Source organism: Entelurus aequoreus, linkage group LG26, assembly GCF_033978785.1.
Source record: "Entelurus aequoreus isolate RoL-2023_Sb linkage group LG26, RoL_Eaeq_v1.1, whole genome shotgun sequence".
Lineage (NCBI taxonomy): Eukaryota > Metazoa > Chordata > Actinopteri > Syngnathiformes > Syngnathidae > Entelurus > Entelurus aequoreus.
The window spans coordinates 35,459,397-35,482,514 of record NC_084756.1 but is presented as its reverse complement, the minus strand read 5'-3'; the positions used below and the strand labels follow the sequence as shown (position 1 = coordinate 35,482,514).

General features: G+C 43.5%; 1 protein-coding gene across 2 annotated transcripts in view; it reads left to right on the top strand.

Moving 5' to 3' along the window:
* Window positions 1-23,118, top strand: part of ccdc71 (coiled-coil domain containing 71) — a 113,409-nt gene that overhangs the window by 39,972 nt on the left and 50,319 nt on the right. Inside the window, exons 1-3 of one of the 2 annotated variants that reach the window (XM_062037629.1) lie at window positions 9,178-9,258; window positions 21,078-21,405; window positions 21,489-21,638. Coding sequence is in view for 1 of the 2 variants with exons in the window: in XM_062037627.1 (XP_061893611.1) it covers window positions 9,230-9,258 (29 nt within the window). In the remaining variant the exon portion in view is untranslated. Of the gene's footprint in view, window positions 1-9,177; window positions 9,259-21,077; window positions 21,406-21,488; window positions 21,639-23,118 lie in introns of those variants that run through there. The other variant, XM_062037627.1, reaches the window with a different exon arrangement.

Genomic DNA, 23,118 nt, shown 5'->3' with positions numbered 1-23,118 from the left:
CCAGTCCATAGTGGATCTAACATAATAGTGTGAGAGTCCAGTCCATAGTGGATCTAACATAATAGTGTGAGAGTCCAGTCCATAGTGGATCTAACATAATATTGTGAGAGTCCAGTCCATAGTGGATCTAACATAATAGTGAGAGTCCAGTCCATACCGGATCTAACATAATAGTGTGAGAGTCCAGTCCATAGTGGATCTAACATAATAGTGTGAGAGTCCAGTCCATCGTGAGTCTAACATAATAGTGTGAGAGTCCAGTCCATACCGGATCTAACATAATAGTGTGAGAGTCCATTCCATAGTGCATCTAACATAATAGTGTGAGAGTCCAGTCCATAGTGGATCTAACATAATAGTGTGAGAGTCCAGTCCATAGTGGATCTAACATAATAGTGTGAGAGTCCAGTCCATAGTGGATCTAACATAATAGTGTGAGAGTCCAGTCCATAGTGGATCTAACATAATAGTGAGAGTCCAGTCCATACCGGATCTAACATAATATTGTGAGAGTCCAGTCCATAGTGGATCTAACATAATAGTGTGAGAGTCCAGTCCATAGTGGATCTAACATAATAGTGTGAGAGTCCAGTCCATAGTGGATCTAACATAATAGTGTGAGAGTCCAGTCCATCGTGAGTCTAACATAATAGTGTGAGAGTCCAGTCCATAGTGGATTTAACATAATAGTGTGAGAGTCCAGTCCATAGTGGATCTAACATAATAGTGTGAGAGTCCAGTCCATAGTGGATCTAACATAATAGTGTGAGAGTCCAGTCCATAGTGGATCTAACATAATAGTGTGAGAGTCCAGTCCATAGTGGATCTAACATAATATTGTGAGAGTCCAGTCCATAGTGGATCTAACATAATAGTGAGAGTCCAGTCCATACCGGATCTAACATAATAGTGTGAGAGTCCAGTCCATAGTGGATCTAACATAATAGTGTGAGAGTCCAGTCCATCGTGAGTCTAACATAATAGTGTGAGAGTCCAGTCCATACCGGATCTAACATAATAGTGTGAGAGTCCATTCCATAGTGCATCTAACATAATAGTGTGAGAGTCCAGTCCATAGTGGATCTAACATAATAGTGTGAGAGTCCAGTCCATAGTGGATCTAACATAATAGTGTGAGAGTCCAGTCCATAGTGGATCTAACATAATAGTGTGAGAGTCCAGTCCATAGTGGATCTAACATAATAGTGAGAGTCCAGTCCATACCGGATCTAACATAATATTGTGAGAGTCCAGTCCATAGTGGATCTAACATAATAGTGTGAGAGTCCAGTCCATAGTGGATCTAACATAATAGTGTGAGAGTCCAGTCCATAGTGGATCTAACATAATAGTGTGAGAGTCCAGTCCATAGTGGATCTAACATAATAGTGTGAGAGTCCAGTCCATAGTGGATCTAACATAATAGTGAGAGTCCAGTCCATAGTGGATCTAACATAATAGTGAGAGAGTCCAGTCCATAGTGGATCTAACATAATAGTAAGAGTCCAGTCCATAGTGGATCTAACATAATAGTGAAAGAGTCCAGTCCATAGTGGATCTAACATAATAGTGTGAGAGTCCAGTCCATAGTGGATCTAACATAATAGTGTGATAGTCCAGTCCATAGTGGGTCTAACATAATAATGAGAGTCCAGTCCATAGTGGATCTAACATAATAGTGAGAGAGTCCAGTCCATAGTGGATCTAACATAATAGTGTGAAAGTCCAGTCCATAGTGGGTCTAACATAATAATGAGAGTCCAGTCCATAGTGGATCTAACATAATAGTGTGATAGTCCAGTCCATAGTGGGTCTAACATAATAATGAGAGTCCAGTCCATAGTGGGACCAGCAGGAGATCATCTTGAGCGGAGACAGGTCAGCAGCGCAGAGACGTCCCCAAATGTTAGAATAATTATGTAGAAGTTATCACACAACTCTTATGCTTAAAAGCCGTTGCTATAGTTATTATCAATTATGCTGAAGTTATACTTTTCTATCTGTGCAAAGGCACACAACGGGTAATCTTGCTTTGCGAGTTGTCTCGTGTCTGCAGTCTGTTTCCAGACCCTGCCTGCTGACAACCAAGGACGGACATCGAGTACCTCGGCGCGGACAGGACAGAGACAGGGCGAGATCACGAGTGTCAGCAAATTTCCATTCTGAATAATCATGTATTGTGTCTACTGAGGGCACTTGGGGGGCGTGGTTGGGGCGTGGCTAAGGGCGTGGTTAAGAGGAGAGTATATTTACAGCTAGAATTCACCAAATCAAGTATTTCATATATATATATATAATATATATATGTATGAAATACTTGACTTTCAGTTAATTCTAGCTATATATTTTATTTTATTTTATTTTTTATTTGATTATACATATAAATAAAAGACATACTTGAATTTCAGTGTTCTGCAGGCTATCCAGTAGGTGGCAGTATTGTCCTGTTCAAGAGCGTCACAACATTGCTGTTTACTGCAGACGAACTGCTTTACGGTAGACTAAACGTGACTGCTGTTGTTGTGTGTTGTTACCGCGCTGGGAGGACGTTAATGAAACTGCCTAACAATAAACCCACATAAGAAACCAAGAACTCTCCCTCCTTGTTGTGCACTCTACTCTCTAAAAGCCGTAGATGTTATGACGTCATTGGGCAGGCAAGCTGCTGGGAAAGCGGACGTGAGAACAGGCTGTCCCCACTCAGGTCCGCATTGAGCTGGAGGGGGCGTGGCCTCCAGCTCCGGCTGAATACCGGGAGTTTGTCGGGAGAAGGGAGGTTGTCGGGAGAGGCGCTGAATACCGGGATTCTCCCGCTAAAAACGGGAGGGTTGGCAAGTATGACAAGAACTGAACATTTTGCCTAGGCCAGAGTCTTCATTAGGGCTGCGTTTACATTTGTAAAAAAAAGATACTTGGTGGGGTCTGGTTTGCGTTCACACTTGTGTTTTTGTCAGTGGACCAAACAAAGCCCTCAGTTTTAAGGTGTGGAGTCTGCCTATTTATGCCTCTGGCAGGTGTGTCCCCGGGGGGTGATCACATGAGAGTTGCTGTTGCTGGTGAACGACCATCCTGCATACCAGTAGATCATTTGCCTAGCTGTTGGAAAACACAGCTTGTTAGTGGCCACTCTTCCTGTGGAAATAAACAATCTTTGGGAATGTCAGGACATTGTTGTAAGCAGAGGTGATGGTGCAAACCTCCTTTATCATTTGTTGTCCTGAAATTAATGTTGCTTTTGAAAATGCAAATTGACTGCTGACTCTGGGCCTGAGGAAACTGCTCTCTTATGTGTTTGTACGAGAGTTGCTTGGTCTCTTCAAAGTAGAAGTCATTGCGCTCCTGACTACACTGCATGTCTTAAAGTACTTTGCCGAGTTCTCACTGGCCCTCAGTGAAGGCGGACGCTCCCTTGTCCCTCTCCCTTATCTCCCCTGCTTGCTTCTTTGTTTTGTCTTGCCTTGAAAATCTAAACAATGGAATTAATCAACTTGCCTCTCAACGAAATTGACAAGATCTTGGGGTTGGGGGAACTTGCCTGTCCTGACGGAACGGTTGTTGCTGGACCCTTTGGGTCGAGGACGTTGAGGATATCTACATATTCGGAAGCATGATAACGGGACATCTGCTGATTGGAGTAAGCGTTGCTCTGGGTATCGACAAATTGGAAGATGCTGGCAGCCGTTCAAGGTACCCTGAAGCTGCCACAGTTGATTGGAGGATGCGAGCAGAACTGTGGGCGATTTTGGAAAAAACTGCAATTTTTGGCGACATCTTGGAGACGCCGGCTGCTCTGGTGGTGAAGAATGATAACTTTGAGCACCAGAAATAGACAGTTAAAGGCCTACTGAAAGCCACTACTAGCGACCACGCAGTCTGATAGTTTATATATCAATGATGAAATCTTAACATTGCAACACATGCCAATACGGCCAGGTTAGATTAGTAAAGTGCAATTTTAAATTTCCCGCGAAATATTCTGCTGAAAACGTCTCGGTATGATGACGTTTGCGCGTGACGTCACGGATTGTAGCGGACATTTTGGGACAGCATTGTGGCCAGCTATTAAGTCGTCTGTTTTCGTCGCAAAATTCCACAGTATTCTGGACATCTTTTTTGGTGAATCTTTTGCAATTTGTTCAATGAACAATGGAGACAGCAAAGAAGAAAGCTGTAGGTGGGAAGCGGTGTATTAGCGGCCGGCTGCAGCAACACAAACACGTAGCCGGTGTTTCATTGTTTACATTCCTGAAAGATGACAGTCAGGCTTTACCATTGGCCTGTGGAGAACTGGGACAACAGAGAATCTTACCAGGAGGACTTTGAGTTGGATACGCAGACGCGGCACCGTGAGTACGCAACCAGAATGTTGCCATAAGCATTTTGTTTAATTTGTATGTGTAACGCAGTACGCAGCTGCGGCTTCCAAACATTTGATCGCTTGCCCGTACGTGCGTGCCGCTATGTGCATGTCACGTACGTAACTTTGGGGAAATATATGTGCTGTATGAACTTTACGGAGGTGAAAAATACTTTGGGCTGTGGGATTGAGTGTGTTGTGCGGGTGTTTAGGTAGTATTGGCGGGTTATATGGACGGGAGGGGGGAGGTGTTTGTTATTCGGGATTAATTTGTGGCATATTAAATCATACTTGCCAACCTTAAGACCTCCAATATGTGTGTTTGTTATTCGGGATTAATTTGTGGCAACTTAAATCATACTTGCCAACCTTGAGACCTCCAATATCGGGGGGGGGGGGGGGCGTGGTTATTTACAGCTAGAATTCACCAACTCATGCCAATACGGCCGGGTTAACTTATAAAGTGACACTTTAAATTTCCAGCGAAACTTCCGGTTGAAAACATCTATGTATGATGACGTATGCGCATCTATGATCGGGTGAAGTCTTTCGTCGCTCCGTCGATCGCTGGAACGCAGGTGAGCACGGGTGTTGATGAGCAGATGAGGGCTGGCTGGTGTAGGTGGATAGCTAATGTTTTTAGCATAGCTCTGTGAGGTCCCGTTGCTAAGTTAGCTTCAATGGCGTCGTTAGCAACAGCATTGTTAAGCTTCGCCAGGCTGGAAAGCATTAACCGTGTAGTTACATGTCCATGGTTTAATAGTATTGTTGATTTTCTGTCAAGGGGCGCCGCTAGGGATTTTGGGCCCCATGAAAAGAATCTTTACAGGGCCCCCTGTATTATAATTTCATCATCATTAGGGGCCTCTCTGGGCCCCCCTCCATCATGGGCCCCTAGAATCCGTCTCCTTTACCCCCCCTCTTCGGCGCCCCTGTTTCTATCTATCCTTCCAGTCAGGGGTTTATTTCTTTTGTTTCTATCTGCAGTTAAGCCCGATGCTATCACGTTAGCTCCGTAGCTAAAGTGCTTCGCCGATGTATTGTCGTGGAGATAAAAGTCACTGTGAATGTCCATTTCGCGTTCTCCACTCTCATTTTCAAGAGGATATAGTATCCGAGGTGGTTTAAAATACAAATCCGTGATCCACAATAGAAAAAGGAGAAAGTGTGGAATCCAATGAGCCAGCTTGTACCTAAGTTACGGTCAGAGCGAAAAAAGATGCGTCCTGCACTGCCCTCTAGTCCTTCACTCTCATGTTCCTCATCCACGAATCTTTCATCCTCGCTCAAATTAATGGGGTAATCGTCGCTTTCTCGGTCCGAATCGCTCTCGCTGCTGGTGTAAACAAAAGCCCTTCAACCTGTGACGTCACAGGCTTTTTTTTATCAGAGACCAAAACTTTATCGTCGATGTTCTCTACTAAATCCTTTCAGCAAAAATATGGCAATACCGCAAAATGATCAAGTATGACACATAGAAAGGATCTGCTATCCCCGTTTAAATAAATAAAAATTCATTCCAGTAGGCCTTTAAGTGTGAAAGTTTGAATTTATTTCCGCTCGCTCAGACATAAACATTCTAATTTGGATTGTGTTCCCTGGCTGCAAGCGACGTGACAAGGTCATTGCTTTGAGATTCGCCCAGAGGACTGCAGTGAAGACTCAAAAAAAAAACCCTCCTTCCTTGTCTCTCATGGACACACGCCTGTTGTTGTTGACTTTTGTTGGACTGACTGGTGCTATCATGTTTGCGAGAGCACCAAGGCCGCGAAACAGCCACTCCGCAGGCTTACACACACAAATACACACCACACACACGTGGACCAATTCCTCTCCCATCCCACGCCTTCGATGCTTCACCCCACGTGGTATGACGGAAAAGGGATCAGCGCCCCAAGTGGCTGGCAGCTTCAGGACGGATGCCCGCCCCCTAACCCCTCGTTGCAAGTCCCATGTTGTATGTCGTAACATGTCTATGTGCTTTGCTATGGAGTTTTTTTTTCTCTCACTCCAGATTGAGCCCACTCTGAAATGTACTTTTTTATTCCCATCCTCCCCCAGCGTCCACCAGTTTTCCCGCCTTTTACGGGGCGCTGTAAGTGGCGACCCATCACCGTTCCTGTTCTGTTCCCTGTACAACGTGTGTCTGATATTGAACGGGTTTGTGGTGAAAATGAAATGTCGTTGTATTTGTGCAACGACAATAAAGAGCATACCATACTATACCATACCATACCATACCATACCATACCAGTTTGCCTCTTGGGATTTTTTTCTTGGGCTCAACCTGGTTTTGTCTAAGTGTATCAGTTGGGTTTGACATGCTTTGGTATAAATCAGTCTGAGTTTCTCTGACAAATGTTACGATTTAGACTACCTTTAAAGGCCTACTGAAATGAATTTTTTTTATTTAAACGGGGATAGCAGATCCATTCTATGTGTCATACTTGATCATTTCGCGATATTGCCATATTTTTGCTGAAAGGATTTAGTAGAGAAAATCGACGATAAAGTTCGCAACTTTTGCTCGCTGATAAAAAAAAGCCTTGCCTGTAGCGGAAGTAGCGTGACGTCACAGGAGCTAGTATTCCTCACAATTCCCCGTTGTTTACAATGGAGCGAGAGAGATTTGGAGCGACAAAGCGACGATTAACCCATTAATTTGAGCGAGGATGAAAGATTTGTGGATGAGGAACGTTAGAGTGAAGAACTAGAGGCAGTGCAGGACGTATCTTTTTTCGCTCTGACCGTAACTTAGGTACAAGCTGGCTCATTGGATTCCACACTCTCTCCTTTTTCTATTGTGGATCACGGATTTGTATTTTAAACCACCTCGGATACTATATCCTCTTGAAAATGAGAGTCGAGCATGCGAAATGGACATTCAAAGTGACTTTTATCTCCACGACAATACATCGGTGACACACTTAGCTACTGAGCTAACGTGATAGCATCGTTCTCAAATGAAGATAGAAACAAAAGAAATAAATCCCTGACTGGAAGGATAGACAGAAGATCAACAATACTATTAAACCATGTACATGTAACTACACGGTTAATAATTCTCAGCCTGGTAAAGCTTAACAATGCTGTTGCTAACGACGCTAAGGCTAATTTAGCAACTTAGCAACCGGACCTCACAGAGCTATGATAAAAACATTAGCGCTCCACCTACGCCAGCCAGCCCTCATCTGCCCATTCATCAGCCGTGCTCACCTGCGTTCCAGCGATCGACGGTGCGGCGAAGGACTTCATCCGTGGGTTTGGCTAGCTGCTAAGTCCTTGTTGTGTTGCTACAGCCAGCCGCTAATACACCGATCGATCCCACCTACAACGTTCTTCTTTGCAGCCTCCATTGTTCATTAAACCAATTGCAAAAGATTCACCAACACGGATGTCCAGAACACTGTGGAATTATGAAATGAAAACAGAGCTTGTTGTATAGGATTCTCCGGGCTCCGAATACTTCCCTTGTCCTCGTGACGTCACACGCATACGTCAGCATAATAAAACGTTTTTAACAGGAAGTGTGGCGGGAAATTTAAAATGTCACTTTATAAGTTAACCCGGCCGTATTGGCATGTGTTGCAATGTTAAGATTTCATCATTGATATATACTACCGTTCAAAAGTTTGGGGTCACATTGAAATGTCCTTATTTTTGAAGGAAAAGCACTGTACTTTTCAACGAAGATAACTTTAAACTAGTCTTAACTTGAAAGAAATACACTCTATACATTGCTAATGTGGTAAATGACTATTCTAGCTGCAAATGTCTGGTTTTTGGTGCAATATCTACATAGGTGTATAGAGGCCCATTTCCAGCAACTATCACTCCAGTGTTCTAATGGTACAATGTGTTTGCTCATTGGCTCAGAAGGCTAATTGATGATTAGAAAACCCTTGTGCAATCATGTTCACACATCTGAAAACAGTTTAGCTCGTTACAGAAGCTACAAAACTGACTTCCCTTTGAGCAGATTGAGTTTCTGGAGCATCACATTTGTGGGGTCAATTAAACGCTCAAAATGGCCAGAAAAAGAGAACTTTCATCTGAAACTCGACAGTCTATTCTTGTTCTTAGAAATGAAAGCTATTCCACAAAATTGTTTGGGTGACCCCAAACTTTTGAACGGTAGTGTATAAACTATCAGACTGCGTGGTCGCTAGTAGTGGCTTTCAGTAGGCCTTTAAGGATTGCTTATATAATATTCATGGATAATAAAGATTAGCATAGAATATAGTATGGAAGCGATTAACTTATGTTGTAACTTCTGACCTGGTTTTTAATGATGACTAAGCAGATGCGTAGACCTTTGACTAACTTTTAGTCCGACGCACAATGTCTTGTTCAACATTTAGGTGTGAATGGGGGAAAGAACTAAGGCAAGTATGTTCTTCATTAGACTGCCTATGAAGGTTCTCATTCATCCAAGTCCTTGTCATCTCAGGGCGTTCAATCGTTCGCAACTGGACTGCTTGGTTTGTCTCGGAAGAGGTTTCGCCGCTCATTCGAGTAGGCTTCATCAGATCGTGCTCATAGACTTAGATCTAGTCCAAAAAAGTCTTGGACTAATAAAGCCTACTCTGACGAGCGGCGAAACGTCTTCCGAGACAAACCAAGCAGTCCAGTTGCGAATGACTGAACGCCCTGAGATCCATTGGACTGGTTGTCATGGACTTTGCTGAGTCGCTGATCAAATCAATTTGATCAAATCACTAAGCTCAGACGAGACTTGTGAAGTGATCAATAAAAAAGACAAATAAGGTCATCAGAAGCTGACAATTGCTGCTTTGTGAAACTCCCCTCTTCCCCAACAGAATCTGACCATGGAAGTTCTTGCATCCACACGAGCCAGCGTGTGTTGGCGACATGTGTCGACAACAACCCACAGAGCCTCTGTAAGTATAAGTCTTTGTGATAAATCTAACTAATGGAATATTAAAAAGAGTGTCTGACAAAGTTCTTCTCCCTCTAATCAAAACGAACATGCCACGATTGGACTGAGTCAAAGTCTTAGAAGTCCGTCGCCGAACACAAACCAGCCCCATTTGAACTGATACTAATAACAAGTCGGTACATTAAAATAGGTCATACTTGCCAACCCTCCCGTTTTTAGCGGGAGAATCCCGGTATTCATCGCCTCTCCCGACAACCTCCCGGCAGAGATTTTCTCCCGACAAACTCCCGGTATTCAGCCGGAGCTGGAGGCCACGCCCCCTCCAGCTCAATGCGGACCTGAGACTGAGTGGGGACAGCCTGTTCTCACGTCCGCTTTCCCACAATATAAACAGCTTGCCTGCCCAATGACGTCATAACATCTAGGGCTTTTAGAGAGTAGAGTGCACAACTGCGCACACAACAAGGAGACGAAGCAGAAGAACGAGGAAATTACAGACATGGCGACGCCGTCGACGAGCAAGATGAAGAAGTACGTTTGCAAGTTCCAAAACGAATGAAAACAAGAATTTTAGTTCATCCAGGACAGTTCGAAGGGGAAGGGGTATGTTGCCTGTAAATATGTAGAACAGACTTCTCCATTGAACACGGTGGCCGAAATTATATACTCATCATGAACGGAGAAGTTAAACAGGACAATACTGCCATCTAATGGATAGCCACCGGAACACTGAAATTCAAGTATTTCTTTTATTTATATGTAAATAAAATAAATATATATATATTTATTTAGAACACTGGAGTGATAGTTGCTGGAAATGGGCCTCTATACACCTATGTAGATATTGCACCAAAAAGCAGACATTTGCAGCTAGAATAGTCATTTAGCACATTAGCAATGTATAGAGTGTATTTCTTTAAAGTTAAGACTAGTTTAAAGTTATCTTCATTGAAAAGTACAGTGCTTTTCCTTCAAAAATAAGGACATTTCAACGTGACCCCAAACTTTTGAACGGTAGTGTATGTTGTTCCAAAAGCTGTATGTACCTTTCAGCATTAATGGTGCCTTCACAGATGTGTAAGTTACCCATGCCTTGGGCACTAATACACCCCCATACCATCACACATGCTGGCTTTTCAACTTTGCGTCGATAACAGTCTGGATGGTTCGCTTCCCCTTTGGTCCGGATGACACGATGTCGAATATTTCCAAAAACAATTTGAAATGTGGACTCGCCAGACCACAGAACACTTTTCCACTTTGCATGAGTCCATCTTAGATGATCTCGGGCCCAGAGAAGCCGGTGGCGTTTCTGGGTGTTGTTGATAAATGGCTTTCGCTTTGCATAGTGGAGTTTTAACTTGCACTTACAGATGTAGCGACCAACTGTATTAAGCGACAGTGGTTTTCTGAAGTGTTCCTGAGCCCATGTGGTGATATCCTTTAGAGATCGATGTCAGTTTTTGATACAGTGCCGTCTGAGGGATCGAAGGTCACGCTCATTCAATGTTGGTTTCCGGCCATGCCGCTTGCGTGCAGTGATTTCTCCAGATTCTCTGAACCTTTTGATGATATTATGGACCGTAGATGTTGAAATCTGGCATCAAATTCTAAAGTTAATGATTATTTGGAAAAAAAAAAAAAAAGTTTATCAGTTTGAACATCAAATATGTTGTCTTTGTAGCATATTCAACTGAATATGGGTTGAAAATGATTTGCAAATCATTGTATTCCGTTTATATTTACATCTAACACAATTTCCCAACTCATATGGAAACGGGGTTTGTACATAGACAGGTGTGTGCCTTTCCAAATCATGTCCAACCAACTGAATTTACCACAGGTGGACTCCAATTAAGCTGTAGGAACATCTCAAGGATGATCAGTTGAAACAGGATGCACCTCATCTCACTTTCGAGCTTCATGCCAAACGCTGTGAATACTTATGTAAGTGTGAAGTTTAAGGGAAAAAATCGATGTATTCCATTTTGGAATAAGGCTGTAACATAAAATGTGGAAAAAGTGAAGCGCTGTGACTACTTTTCGGATGCACTGTAGTTGTTCCGGACTTCCTTTAACATGTTTGTGATCTGACACGGACTATCAAAATGGACCCCAGAAGCAGAGAGGCAGAGCAGTGCGTTAGGAAGTCTTCAGGCAGACTGAATAAGACGGAGCACAGGACAATACAAAGTAAACAAAAAACAAAAGAATGGTTGTTGGCGAGGGGTAGATCGGTGTGGTCTTCAGTGTTCGCGGTGAAGGACGCCGTGGAAAGCGACAAGCAGGTGTGAGCAGTCAGATTAAGTAGCCAGAGATGATAGCCCACAGGTGTGCTTTGTGCTCTCGCATTCCCCCGGCGTCATGGCAACTGGGGGCCGAGAGAGAAAGCAGAGCCAGGGCAAGACGAACCAGGACCGGAACAATGAAAACCTTATTTTTTAATGTAAATGAACAAGAAATACATCAAATATACACAAAGTGCCTATCAAAAATTATTTATTTGATTTATGTTGTAGACTGAAAACATTAGGTATGTCATTTCAGCTTTTATTTTCAGGTTTTTACTTATGGATCTAATGCACAACTTAAAATACATAAATAAATATTCATTTTATTTTCATATTATTATTATTGTTATACGTGCACCTCTGCAAAATATTGTATTCTTTTTAACATGAAGGAAAACCAAAAAAAAGAAAGAAATTTGGTTTAACTTAAAACAATGAAAACCTTGACTGACATTGTTGTTTAGTCTCCAACAGAAAATATTTAAAAAGCATCAATTTGCCTGAAATGACAAAAACAAAACATTTTCTGACTGAATTTGAACCATTTGATTCTGAAAAATACAATTAAATAAACCCAATACATTATAATACATTCAAATTGATCAGTATGTCCGCTCTGGGATGGGTAGGTTGCGAGTTCAAACCCCGGCCAAGTCATACCAAAGACTATAAAAATGGGAGCTATCAGCATCAAGGGTTGGAATTGGGGGTTAAATCACCAAACAATATTCTCGGGCACGGCCAGCGCTGCTGCTCACTGCTCCCCTCACCTCCCAGGGGGTGATCAAGGGTGATGGGACAAATTTCACCACACCTAGTGTGACAACTGAATACACCTGACGTTCCCAGATGGCTCTGGTTCTAGGGATCGTAGGAGAACTGTCAGGCTTGTCACTGACAGTTTGGTTATGTTTGACTTTTTCCTTTGTTTGTTTTATTTCCTGTCAGCGCTCTTATTTTCGTTCAGTTTCCTGCTTGTCTCCCTGAGCGCTGTTTCCCCTCACCTCCGGCTGATTGGCACCCTGGCCACACCTGGTGTCAATCAGCCAGCTGCTGTTTATACCTGCCTCGCCCTCCAGTCAGTGCTGGAGTATTGTGAGCTGTTCCCTGGTTCCTGGTTCCTGTTTGCTGTTTACACTTTGCCTGTTTCCTGTTTCCTGTTTCCTGTTTCCTGTTTCCTAAATCCGGTTTTCCTGCATTTTATTTTTGACATTAAAAGTCAAGTTTTCCTGCATCAAGCCTGCCATCTCTGCATCTTGGGGTTCGTCACCAACACGCCCTGAAAAGAACGCAACATAAAAGTGTATACCGTATTTCCTTGAATTGCCGTCGGGAATATAGTATTCGCCTGCCTAGAATTACAGCCGGGTCAAACTAGTTTCGCAAAATAATTAGCGCATATAATTATTTATATGAGTCATTAAATGACTCCCGCCTCCTGGTGGTAGAGGGCGCTAGTGATCCTTCTTGCGACTACCAGTACTGCAGAAGACCGGTGCTGCAGAAGAAGACAACAAGCAGCATGCGTGAGCCGCGATCGTTTGCTTGCACTTTTACCATGGAGGATTACATATCTCAAATAAAACAGTTTTCTAAACTGGACTTTCAATCGAAGCAGGAGGTAATAATTAAAGGAATATCTTCAGAGACTTTTAAAACTGAAGAAAGATAAGGAAGACTGCCTTTGATCAGAAGCAGCTGCAGATGGACATCATTTATAAGTAAAGGTAAGACCATAATAACGTTTTTTTTAATTAAATGTGCTTTTCATGATAAGGTAAGCGCCGGAGGGAGAAGAGGTTTTAAAATAATTAGCGCATGCTTGCCTATCACGCATGCTTTTGGTAAGCGCAGGAGTGAGAAGAGGTTTTAAATTAATTAACGCCCCTGCGGCTATTCAAGGAAAATACGGTAAACTAAATGAGGTGTTTGTTAAACACAACGAATCCAAGAATTTAAAACAAAACTAGTGTTATTGAAAGGTAACCATAGGGGGGTTAATAAGACACAACACTAGCGTAGCTCGGGAATACAGGTTCTGTCAAAGGAATGAACCAAACATACCAAAAGACAACTCTGACAAAGAAACGTAAGCTTACTAACTAAAGCTATTTAATTAGCATAAACCAAAAACCTTGGCTTCGTTGTCTTTAATATAAACCTTGTTTAGTTTATATACTTTTATGTTGCGTTCTCCTACGATCCCTAGAACCAGAGCCATCTGGGAATGTAATATAAATTAGGAGTTTGGAACATCTAAGGACAGGAACCGGTTGATTGGCAGCAGAGGCAGTGAATGAGTGTGACTTGTAGAAACAATAGGGGAAGAAACACAAACAAACCACCACTACGTGGAACGTAACACCTCCCCCCCAAGGAACGTAGCCCCAACGTCCCAAAGTCCAAAAACAAGGAAATGTCCAACACTATACAAAAACAGGGTGGGTGGAGGCAGGCTGAGCTCCTACAGAAAAGGTCAGGAGACCTGCCAGGATGGTTAGGCCAGCAGAATCAATGGAAGGCATTGGGGGCTAGGACCGGAGGAATCGACTGGAGCTATCTGGGGGCCGGCCAGGTGGGCAGGGCCAGCGGAGTAGACCTCGCTCAGAGTGTGAGCCAACAATGGGCTGGAGTTGGGCCGCTGCAGGTAACACATATCCCTGCTCGGCATATGCGAGGACGCCATCTGCCCAACTGGAACTGGAACTGGAGGAGATCATAACGAAGCCTTGGGTTGCCGCGCAGCAGGAACAGGAACTGGATGAGATGTTGACTCGGTTTGGGGCCACCCCGGGGCCGGAACGGGAACTTGTGCTGACCAAGGCCAATTCTAATCTGTCCCTTCCTTGGATGTGTGTTTCTATACTCTCTGACATAGTTACACAATCCCAGTGTCTTCTGCAACTCATTTTCAGACGTGGGAGGCAGGGTTTGTTCGATTTTATGCGCATAGCCTATAGCCTAACCCTAACCCTAATCCCAAGTCTTCTTGCCAGGTGGTACTTCTTTAGGTTAAGTTTGAGTCCCCGCCTCTAAGACTCTTCTGATCACTGCTTGTAATAAGTCCAAATGTTCCTCCTCTGTGTCACCAACCCTTTAAAGTAGCAGTAGAGTGGAAGAACAAGTTGACTTTTTATGCTTAATTGTCTTTCATTGTATCCATTACCACCATATCCAATTGTAGTTACAATCGACAGAGTACGTGAAAGGTCTAAACATCACAAAATGCCACAAATTCAGTCGGCCATTTTGAATATTCTGCTCCGAAAATCTTTGGCAATTTCCGTAGATTCTAAGTCATTGTAGTAACGCTTCTGCACTCTGACCATATTATTAGATCAGTCACACTGGAAATATGCAAACAATGTAAAGAGATGTGCTGTTTATCATTCACAATCCTTATGCAAGACAAGAACACATATGCTTGGCTTTTTCTAATGCATTCAAAATCGTAAATAAATAGCTAACAATTGACTCAACAGATGGACGGTGTCAGGGCGTGGATTTTTACGCAGCTCGCTGCGAGATTTGTTCTCCCGGGATGCAATCGGACTAGACCAGACATGACTTGAAGGTAGGAACATTTTTAATATTAATCTAACTACACAGGGAAAAAAGACATGACCTAAAACAAAAGAAAAGCGTGCCGGTCGCACGAGAGGCTAAGGAACATAAAACTTACACTTAGCGTAAACTATGGACATGAAACAAAAACTCGCTAACTGTGACATGAATAAACAAAAAAACCTACTTGGCAAGGCATGGAACGATCATCAAGTACTACGGCATGGACAGAGCAAATACAGAGTATGTCGCCACTGGCAAAACAGGCTTAAATAATAATCTCCTGATTAGAACAGGTGCGTGCATAAGGCAGGTGAAACTAATGAGTAGTCATGGAAACCAAAACAAACAAGAGTGCACAAAAACAGGAACTATGGAGTCCAAAAACCAACAGAACATAACCAAACAAAACATGATCTACACCACAGATCATGACAGAGGGTCCTCTATTTGCCCATAAAACCCTCAAAAAAAAAATTCCAGAAAGCACCAACAATACTCCATTTACATGTCGTGACCTGAAAATGAACCAAATATGAGTGATATTGTTATTATAAGTGCTAACGCAGACGGACTATTTTAGCGGCGCACTAATACAAGTCAGCTAATGCTAGCTTACGCTGCTAATGTTGACACATTATAAGCCGGCGGCTGGTCCTGCTTCGTCTCAAACTTGCTAAAAGTAAATTCTAGATTACAATTCATGCACCTCTCACCTGCTGGCAGACAAATGTGGCCATGGACCGACAGGCTGGTCCACTCTCACATCCCCCGAGTTGGCGAAATAGACATAAAAAGACGCTCGTCGCAGCAACTTTTTAGGATAGGATAGGTCTTTATAGGATAGGTCTTTATTGTCATTGCACAAGTACAACAAAACTTTGTTTTCAGCACAAACCAGTTCAAGATTAGACAAACAGTGCCACAAGGCACCCCTTAAGGTTGGGAAAAAGGTAAAGGCTGGGGAAGGATGAGTAAAAAAATTACAATCTAGACTGGGCTCCTAAGGGGGGGCCAGTCTGGAGTGGGAAAAAACCTCCATCGCAAAGCACATATACATATTACAACGTAGATCTCGAGATATCTAGCAACAGAGGGGAGGGAGTGAGGGGCCATGAAGGCAGGCTGCATCCTGCCCATCCTTCCATCACCCCTCCGTGAGGATTGCGATTGATTCTTCATCTAAACGGGATTATGTGAGCGTCCCATCGGTCGGCATCCCGGCGAGAGTGGAAATATTACAGTTTGTTTTATTATGGTTAGTTTGTATGTGTAGCACCTAGAAATGCTGCTAATGCTATACTGTCACAATAAAGCTGCGTCCGTTTAGCACTCGGCTTCTAAAACGTATTACTCATCCTCTTTGTGTTTGTAATTTTTCAAAGTAATCGTTGTTGGCTCGCACTAAGTCTGCTTGATTAGCATCGTTGTTGATGGGGAAGGGATCTGTAGTTCCTCCTCTCCTCACGTGACTGGCTCGCTCATTAGCTCTCAAAATGGCTCACAAATCTCTCTGAGATGGATACTATTTTGACATACTTGCCAACCCTCCCGTTTTTAGCGGGAGAATCCCGGTATTCAGCGCCTCTCCCGACAACCTCCCGGCAGAGATTTTCTCCCGACAAACTCCCGGTATTCAGCCGGAGCTGGAGGCCACGCCCCCTCCAGCTCAATGCGGACCTGAGACTGAGTGGGGACAGCCTGTTCTCACGCCCGCTTTCCCACAATATAAACAGCTTGCCTGCCCAATGAATGGAGAAGTTAAACAGGACAGTACTGCCATCTAATGGATAGCCACCGGAACACTGAAATTCAAGTATTTTTTTTCTTCTTCTATGTAAATAAAATAAATATATATATAAATATATATATAAATATATATATATATATATATATATATATATATATATATATATATATATATATATATATATATATATATATATATATATATATATAGCTAGAATTCACTGAAAGTCAAGTATTTCATACATATATATATATATATATATATATATATATATATATATATATATATATATATATATATATATATATATATATATATATGAAATATATATGAAATACTCGGGTTGGTGAATTGTAGCTGTAAATAACCACACCCCCAACCACGCCCCCAACCACCCCCCTACTCCCTACCCTCCACCTCCCGATATTGGAGGTCTCAAGGTTGGCTAGTATGTATTTTGATCATATCTATTTATTCACAAACTTTGGTAGTCTTTTGGCGTCATAAATCAGCTAAATATGATAATGGCTTCAATATGGAGGCATAAGTTTTTCTACTCTACTGCTACTTTACGTTTTATTGAAGTCGATTGCTATTTCACCTTTATTAGTCCCTTATTCACTCTGGCCCCTATGTCCCTATGTTCGCACTCACTCCACAAACATTCTTTACATTGTTTACACCCACGCAACAATACTTAGCATAGCTACCATGACAGAGAGCCACAACTCACAGCCCAAAGTATATTAAATCGAACAATCACTCAAAAAAATAAAATGGTATTTCGCCTCAATTTGTGGAGCGGTTCCATCCTACACGACGCGCGGCCGCCGTGTCCTTGGGCAAGGCACTTCCCCCGCTCCTGTCCTGACGGGTCGTGGTTAGCGCCTTGCATGGCCGCTTCTGTTCTTCGTCAGTGTGTGAATGGGTGAATGTGACGTATAATGTAAAGCGTATCATTCCAGGTATAGTCAAGCGCTCTATAAAATAGACCTTTTACCATTTGTCCACTCTCACTCCGTCTGCACTTAGTACGTCCGAACATCATTAAAACTGGAAAGAAAAATAATTGTGCGTGCGTACAAATAAAAACCAGGGTTAGATCATTGCGTTGAAGTTAAAGGCCTACTGAAATGAAATGTTCTTATTTAAACGGGGATAGCAGGTCCATTCTATGTGTCGTACTTGATCATTTCGCGATATTGCCATATTTTCGCTGAAAGGATTTAGTAGAGAACAACGACGATAAAGTTCGCAACTTTTGGTCGCCGATAAAAAAGCCTTGCCTGTACCGGACGTAGCGTGACGTCACAGGTTGTGGAGCTCCTCACATCTGCACATTGTTTACAATCATGGCCACCAGCAGCGAGAGCGATTCGGACCGAGAAAGCGACGATCATCCCATTAATTTGAGCGAGGATGAAAGATTCGTGGATGAGGAAAGTGAGAGTGAAGGATTAGAGGGCAGTGGAAGCGATTCAGATAGGGAAGATGCTGTGAGAGGCGGGTGGGACCTGATATTCAGCTGGGAATGACTACAACAGTAAATAAACACAAGACATATATATACTCTATTAGCCACAACACAACCAGGCTTATATTTAATACATACTTGCCAACCCTCCCGTTTTTAGCGGGAGAATCCCGATATTCAGCGCCTCTCCCGACAACCTCCCGGCAGAGATTTTCTCCCGACAACCTCCCGGCAGAGATTTTCTCCCGACAAACTCCCGGTATTCAGCCGGAGCTGGAGGCCACGCCCCCTCCAGCTCAATGCGGACCTGAGACTGAGTGGGGACAGCCTGTTCTCACGTCCGCTTTCCCACAAAATAAACAGCTTGCCTGCCCAAAGACGTCATAACATCTAGGGCTTTTATAGAGTGCACAACTGCGCACACAACAAGGAGACGAAGCAGAAGAACGAGGAAATTACAGACATGGCGGCCGAAATGATATACTCATCATGAACGGAGAAGTTAAACAGGACAATACTGCCATCTAATGGATAGCCACTGGAACACTGAAATTCAAGTATTTTTATTTTTTTTCTATGTAAATAAAATAAAAATTTAAAAAAAAAAATATATATAGCTAGAATTCACTGAAAGTCAAGTATTTCATACATATATATATATATATATATATATATATATATGAAATACTCGAGTTGGTGAATTCTAGCTGTAAATAACCACGCCCCCAACCACGCCCCCCGCCCCCAAACACCCCCCACCCCCGACCAAGCCCCCCCACCCCCCCACCTCCCGATATTGGAGGTCTCAAGGTTGGCAAGTATGATTTAAGTTGCCACAAATTAATCCCGAATAACAAACACCTCCCCCCTCCCGTCCATATAACCCGCCAATACTACCTAAACACCCGCACAACACACTCAATCCCACAGCCCAAAGTATCGTTCACCTCCGTGAAGTTCATACAGCACATATATTTCCCCAAAGTTACGTACGTGACATGCACGTAGCAGCACTCACGTACGGGCAAGCGATCAAATGTTTGGAAGCCGCAGCTGCGTACTGCGTTACACATACAAATGAAACAAAATGCTTATGGCAACATTCTGGTTGCGTACTCACGGTACCGCGTCTGCGTATCCAACTCAAAGTCCTCCCGGTAAGAGTCTCTGTTGTCCCAGTTCTCCACAGGCCAATGGTAAAGCCTGACTGTCATCTTTCGGGAATGTAAACAATGAAACACCGGCTACGTGTTTGTGTTGCTGCAGCCGGCCGCTAATACACCGCTTCCCACCTACAGCTTTCTTCCTTGCTGTCTCCATTGTTCATTGAACAAATTGCAAAAGATTCACCAACACAGATGTCCAGAATACTGTGGAATTTTGCGACGAAAACAGACGACTTAATAGCTGGCCACAATGCTGTCCCAATATGTCCGCACAATCCGTGACATCACGCGCAAACGTCATCATACCGAGACGTTTTCAGCAGAATATTTCGCGGGAAATTTAAAATTGCACTTTAGTAATCTAACCCGGCCGTATTGGCATGTGTCGCAATGTTAAGATTTCATCATTGATATATAAACTATCAGACTGCGTGGTCGCTAGTAGTGGCTTTCAGTAGGCCTTTAAGTTAAAGATAAAGTACCAATGATAGTCACACACACACTAGGTGTGGCGAAATTATTCTCTGCATTTGACCCGTCACCCTTGATCACCCCCTGGGAAGTGAGGGGAGGAGTGAGCAGCTGCGGTGGCCGCGCCCGGGAATAATTTTTGGTGATTTAACCCCCAATGCCAACCGTTGATGCTGAGTGCCAAGCAGGGAGGTAATGGCTCCCATTTTTATAGTCTTTGGTATGACTCGGCCGGGGTTTGAACTCACAACCTACCCATCTTCTACAGGGGGAAGCAGATGGAAGATGGCCAGACGCTGTTTGACTACAACGTGGGTCTCAATGACATCTTAGGGGTGTCCTAACTTTTTGACTGGGGGGCAGCCTTGGGCTAAAAAAATTTGCAAAGTAACCGTGTGTGTGTGTGTGTGAGAGTTTACATATTATAATAATAATATAATGGATATATAATTAATAATGATTATAATTGAATATTAAGAATATGTGAAAATTCGACTCCCACCTTGTTTACTTCTGTGACAACCTCTTTAAAGTTTTGTCACCAGTCAGATGTATCAAGCAGTGTGGAGAGAGTGTTTTGCATTTTTCCCATCATACCTTGCAACGGATTTAAATGGGTGTCATTTCGAATTTTACGGTGATGAGACGTTTTATTTTTATAATATCCACAAAGTTCAGTGAGCAGGTTGTGTTGTGTCTGACCATGTTTGTTGACTTTTTGTGCTGATTGAATTTTTTTTCTCTGCACCATGACTAGGAAAGGTTGTTTGGATTGTCCTTTCAGAGCGAAAAAGTACATGGTCTCTGACCTGAGTTTCTCACATTGTCAACGATATGGTCAGATCCCTGATTGTATCAATTTGTTATGAAATCAGTCTAACTGGAGCTGTCGAGATTACCCCCTTCCCTCAGCGACAGCTTCAGTGATGTTAACAGGGACCTCCCAAATAAATAGAGGAGCACGTGGGCTAGACTTTAGAGCGTAGTTTGGATCTGTAACTAGAGTACAGCCCAAAAAACGGCTTTCCTTAATTGAGCAAAATTTAACTCTGTTTCTGCATGATTCCTTGCTTCTCCCTCATGACCCCCCCATTCCTCTATAAGGTGACCCTCTGGTGGCGTACCTGGTTTCACAGGATGGAGAGAGTAGAAGTCACGCAGGAGGGATTGATCGAGAATACAAGAGCTAGAGACCCATGAGCATTCTTCAAGACCGTAGCCCTCACAGTTGACCAGATACTGAACACCCCTACCTCGCCTTCTGTAGTCTAAGATTACCTTCACAGTGTATGCTGGGTGACCAGCTATCATGCGCGGAAGAGGAGGAGCTGTTGACCGAGGGTACAGCAAACCTCCCCAGCGCTGTTGATCCTGGTGATCTTGAAGGGCTCCTTGAACCTGGGAGAACGCTTCCAGGAGGAGCCGGTAAATGGTAAGTCCCAAGACGACAGCCATAGCTCTTGTCCAGATTGATAAGTGGGTGATGGAATCCTCTGGCAATCTGCCATCTTACAGTTCCGGCCAGTCATCTGTAGTATCCCGCCACCCTCTTGGCCGATATGCTACTGGATGGATGGGATAGAGATCTCCGACTCCTGAGAAGGGAAGGGAGGCGGCTCATAACCGTAGGCAACTTTAAAAGGAGACATACGTGTGGTCTAGGAGGTAAGAGAATTATAAGCATACTCCACCCAAGGGAAGTGGGGGGACCAGGACAAAGGGTGTCAGTGGTACACACAGTGGAGAGCCGCCTCAAGGTCCTGGTTAACCAGCTCCGTCTGGCCGTTGGTCTGGGGATGATTAACGGATGAAAGGCTCCGGGTGGCTCCCAATGCCTTGAAAAAATCCTTCCAAACCTGGGAATCGAATTGAGGCCCCCTGTCCGAGACCAGGTCTGAGGGATACTATGTAGGCGGAAAACATGCTTAACCAGGAGTTGTGCAGTCTTGAGGGAAGTAGGTAGTTTGGACAAGGAAATAAAATGAGCCATCTTAGGAAACTGGTTGAGTATGACTGAGTTGCCCCAAGAAATTGTTGAGAAGTTTCATATGAGAGCAGTGTGGGTTGCCGAGTGACGTGTGACGTCAGCAAGGATTTCAGCTGAGCAATATTTGTGTTAGCTTTAGCAGTTAGCAGCGGCAGTTTATCGGCTCTGACCCCAGCTGTTTGGAATCTTTTCACCGGATTGTGTTACCTCTGCTTAAAGGCCTACTGAAATGCGATTTTCTTATTTAAACGGGGATAGCAGATCCATTCTATGTGTCATACTTGATCATTTCGCGATATTGCCATATTTTTGCTGAAAGGATTTAGTAAAGAACATCGACGATAAAGTTTGCAACTTTTGGTCGCTGATAAAAAAAGCCTTGCCTGTACCGGAAGTAGCGTGACGTCACAGGTTGTGGAGCTCCTCACATCTGCACATTGTTTACAATCATGGCCACGAGCAGCGAGAGCGATTCGGACCGAGAAAGCGGCGATTTCCCCAGTAATTTGAGCGAGGATGAAAGATTTGTGGATGAGGAAAGTGAGAGTGAAGGACTAGAGGGCAGTGGAAGCGATTCAGATAGGGAAGATGCTGTGAGAGGCGGGTGGGACCTGATATTCAGCTGGGAATGACTACAACAGTAAATAAACACAAGACATATATATACTCTATTAGCCACAACACAACCAGGCTTATATTTAATATGCCACAAATGAATCCCGCATAACAAACACCTCCCCCCTCCCGTCCATATAACCCGCCAATACAACTCAAACACCCGCACAACACACTCAATCCCACAGCCCAAAGTACCGTTCACCTCCCCAAAGTTCATACAGTACATATATTTCCCCAAAGTTACGTACGTGACATGCACATAGCGGCACGCACGTACGGGCAAGCGATCAAATGTTTGGAAGCCGCAGCTGCGTACTGCGTTACACATACAATGTAAACAAAATGCTTATGGCAACATTCTGGTTGCATACTCACGGTACCGCGTCTGCGTATCCAACTCAAAGTCCTCCCGGTAAGAGTCTCTGTTGTCCCAGTTCTCCACAGGCCAATGGTAAAGCTTGACTGTCATCTTTCGGGAATGTAAACAATGAAACACCGGTTACGTGTTTGTGTTGCTGCAGCCGGCCGCTAATACACCGC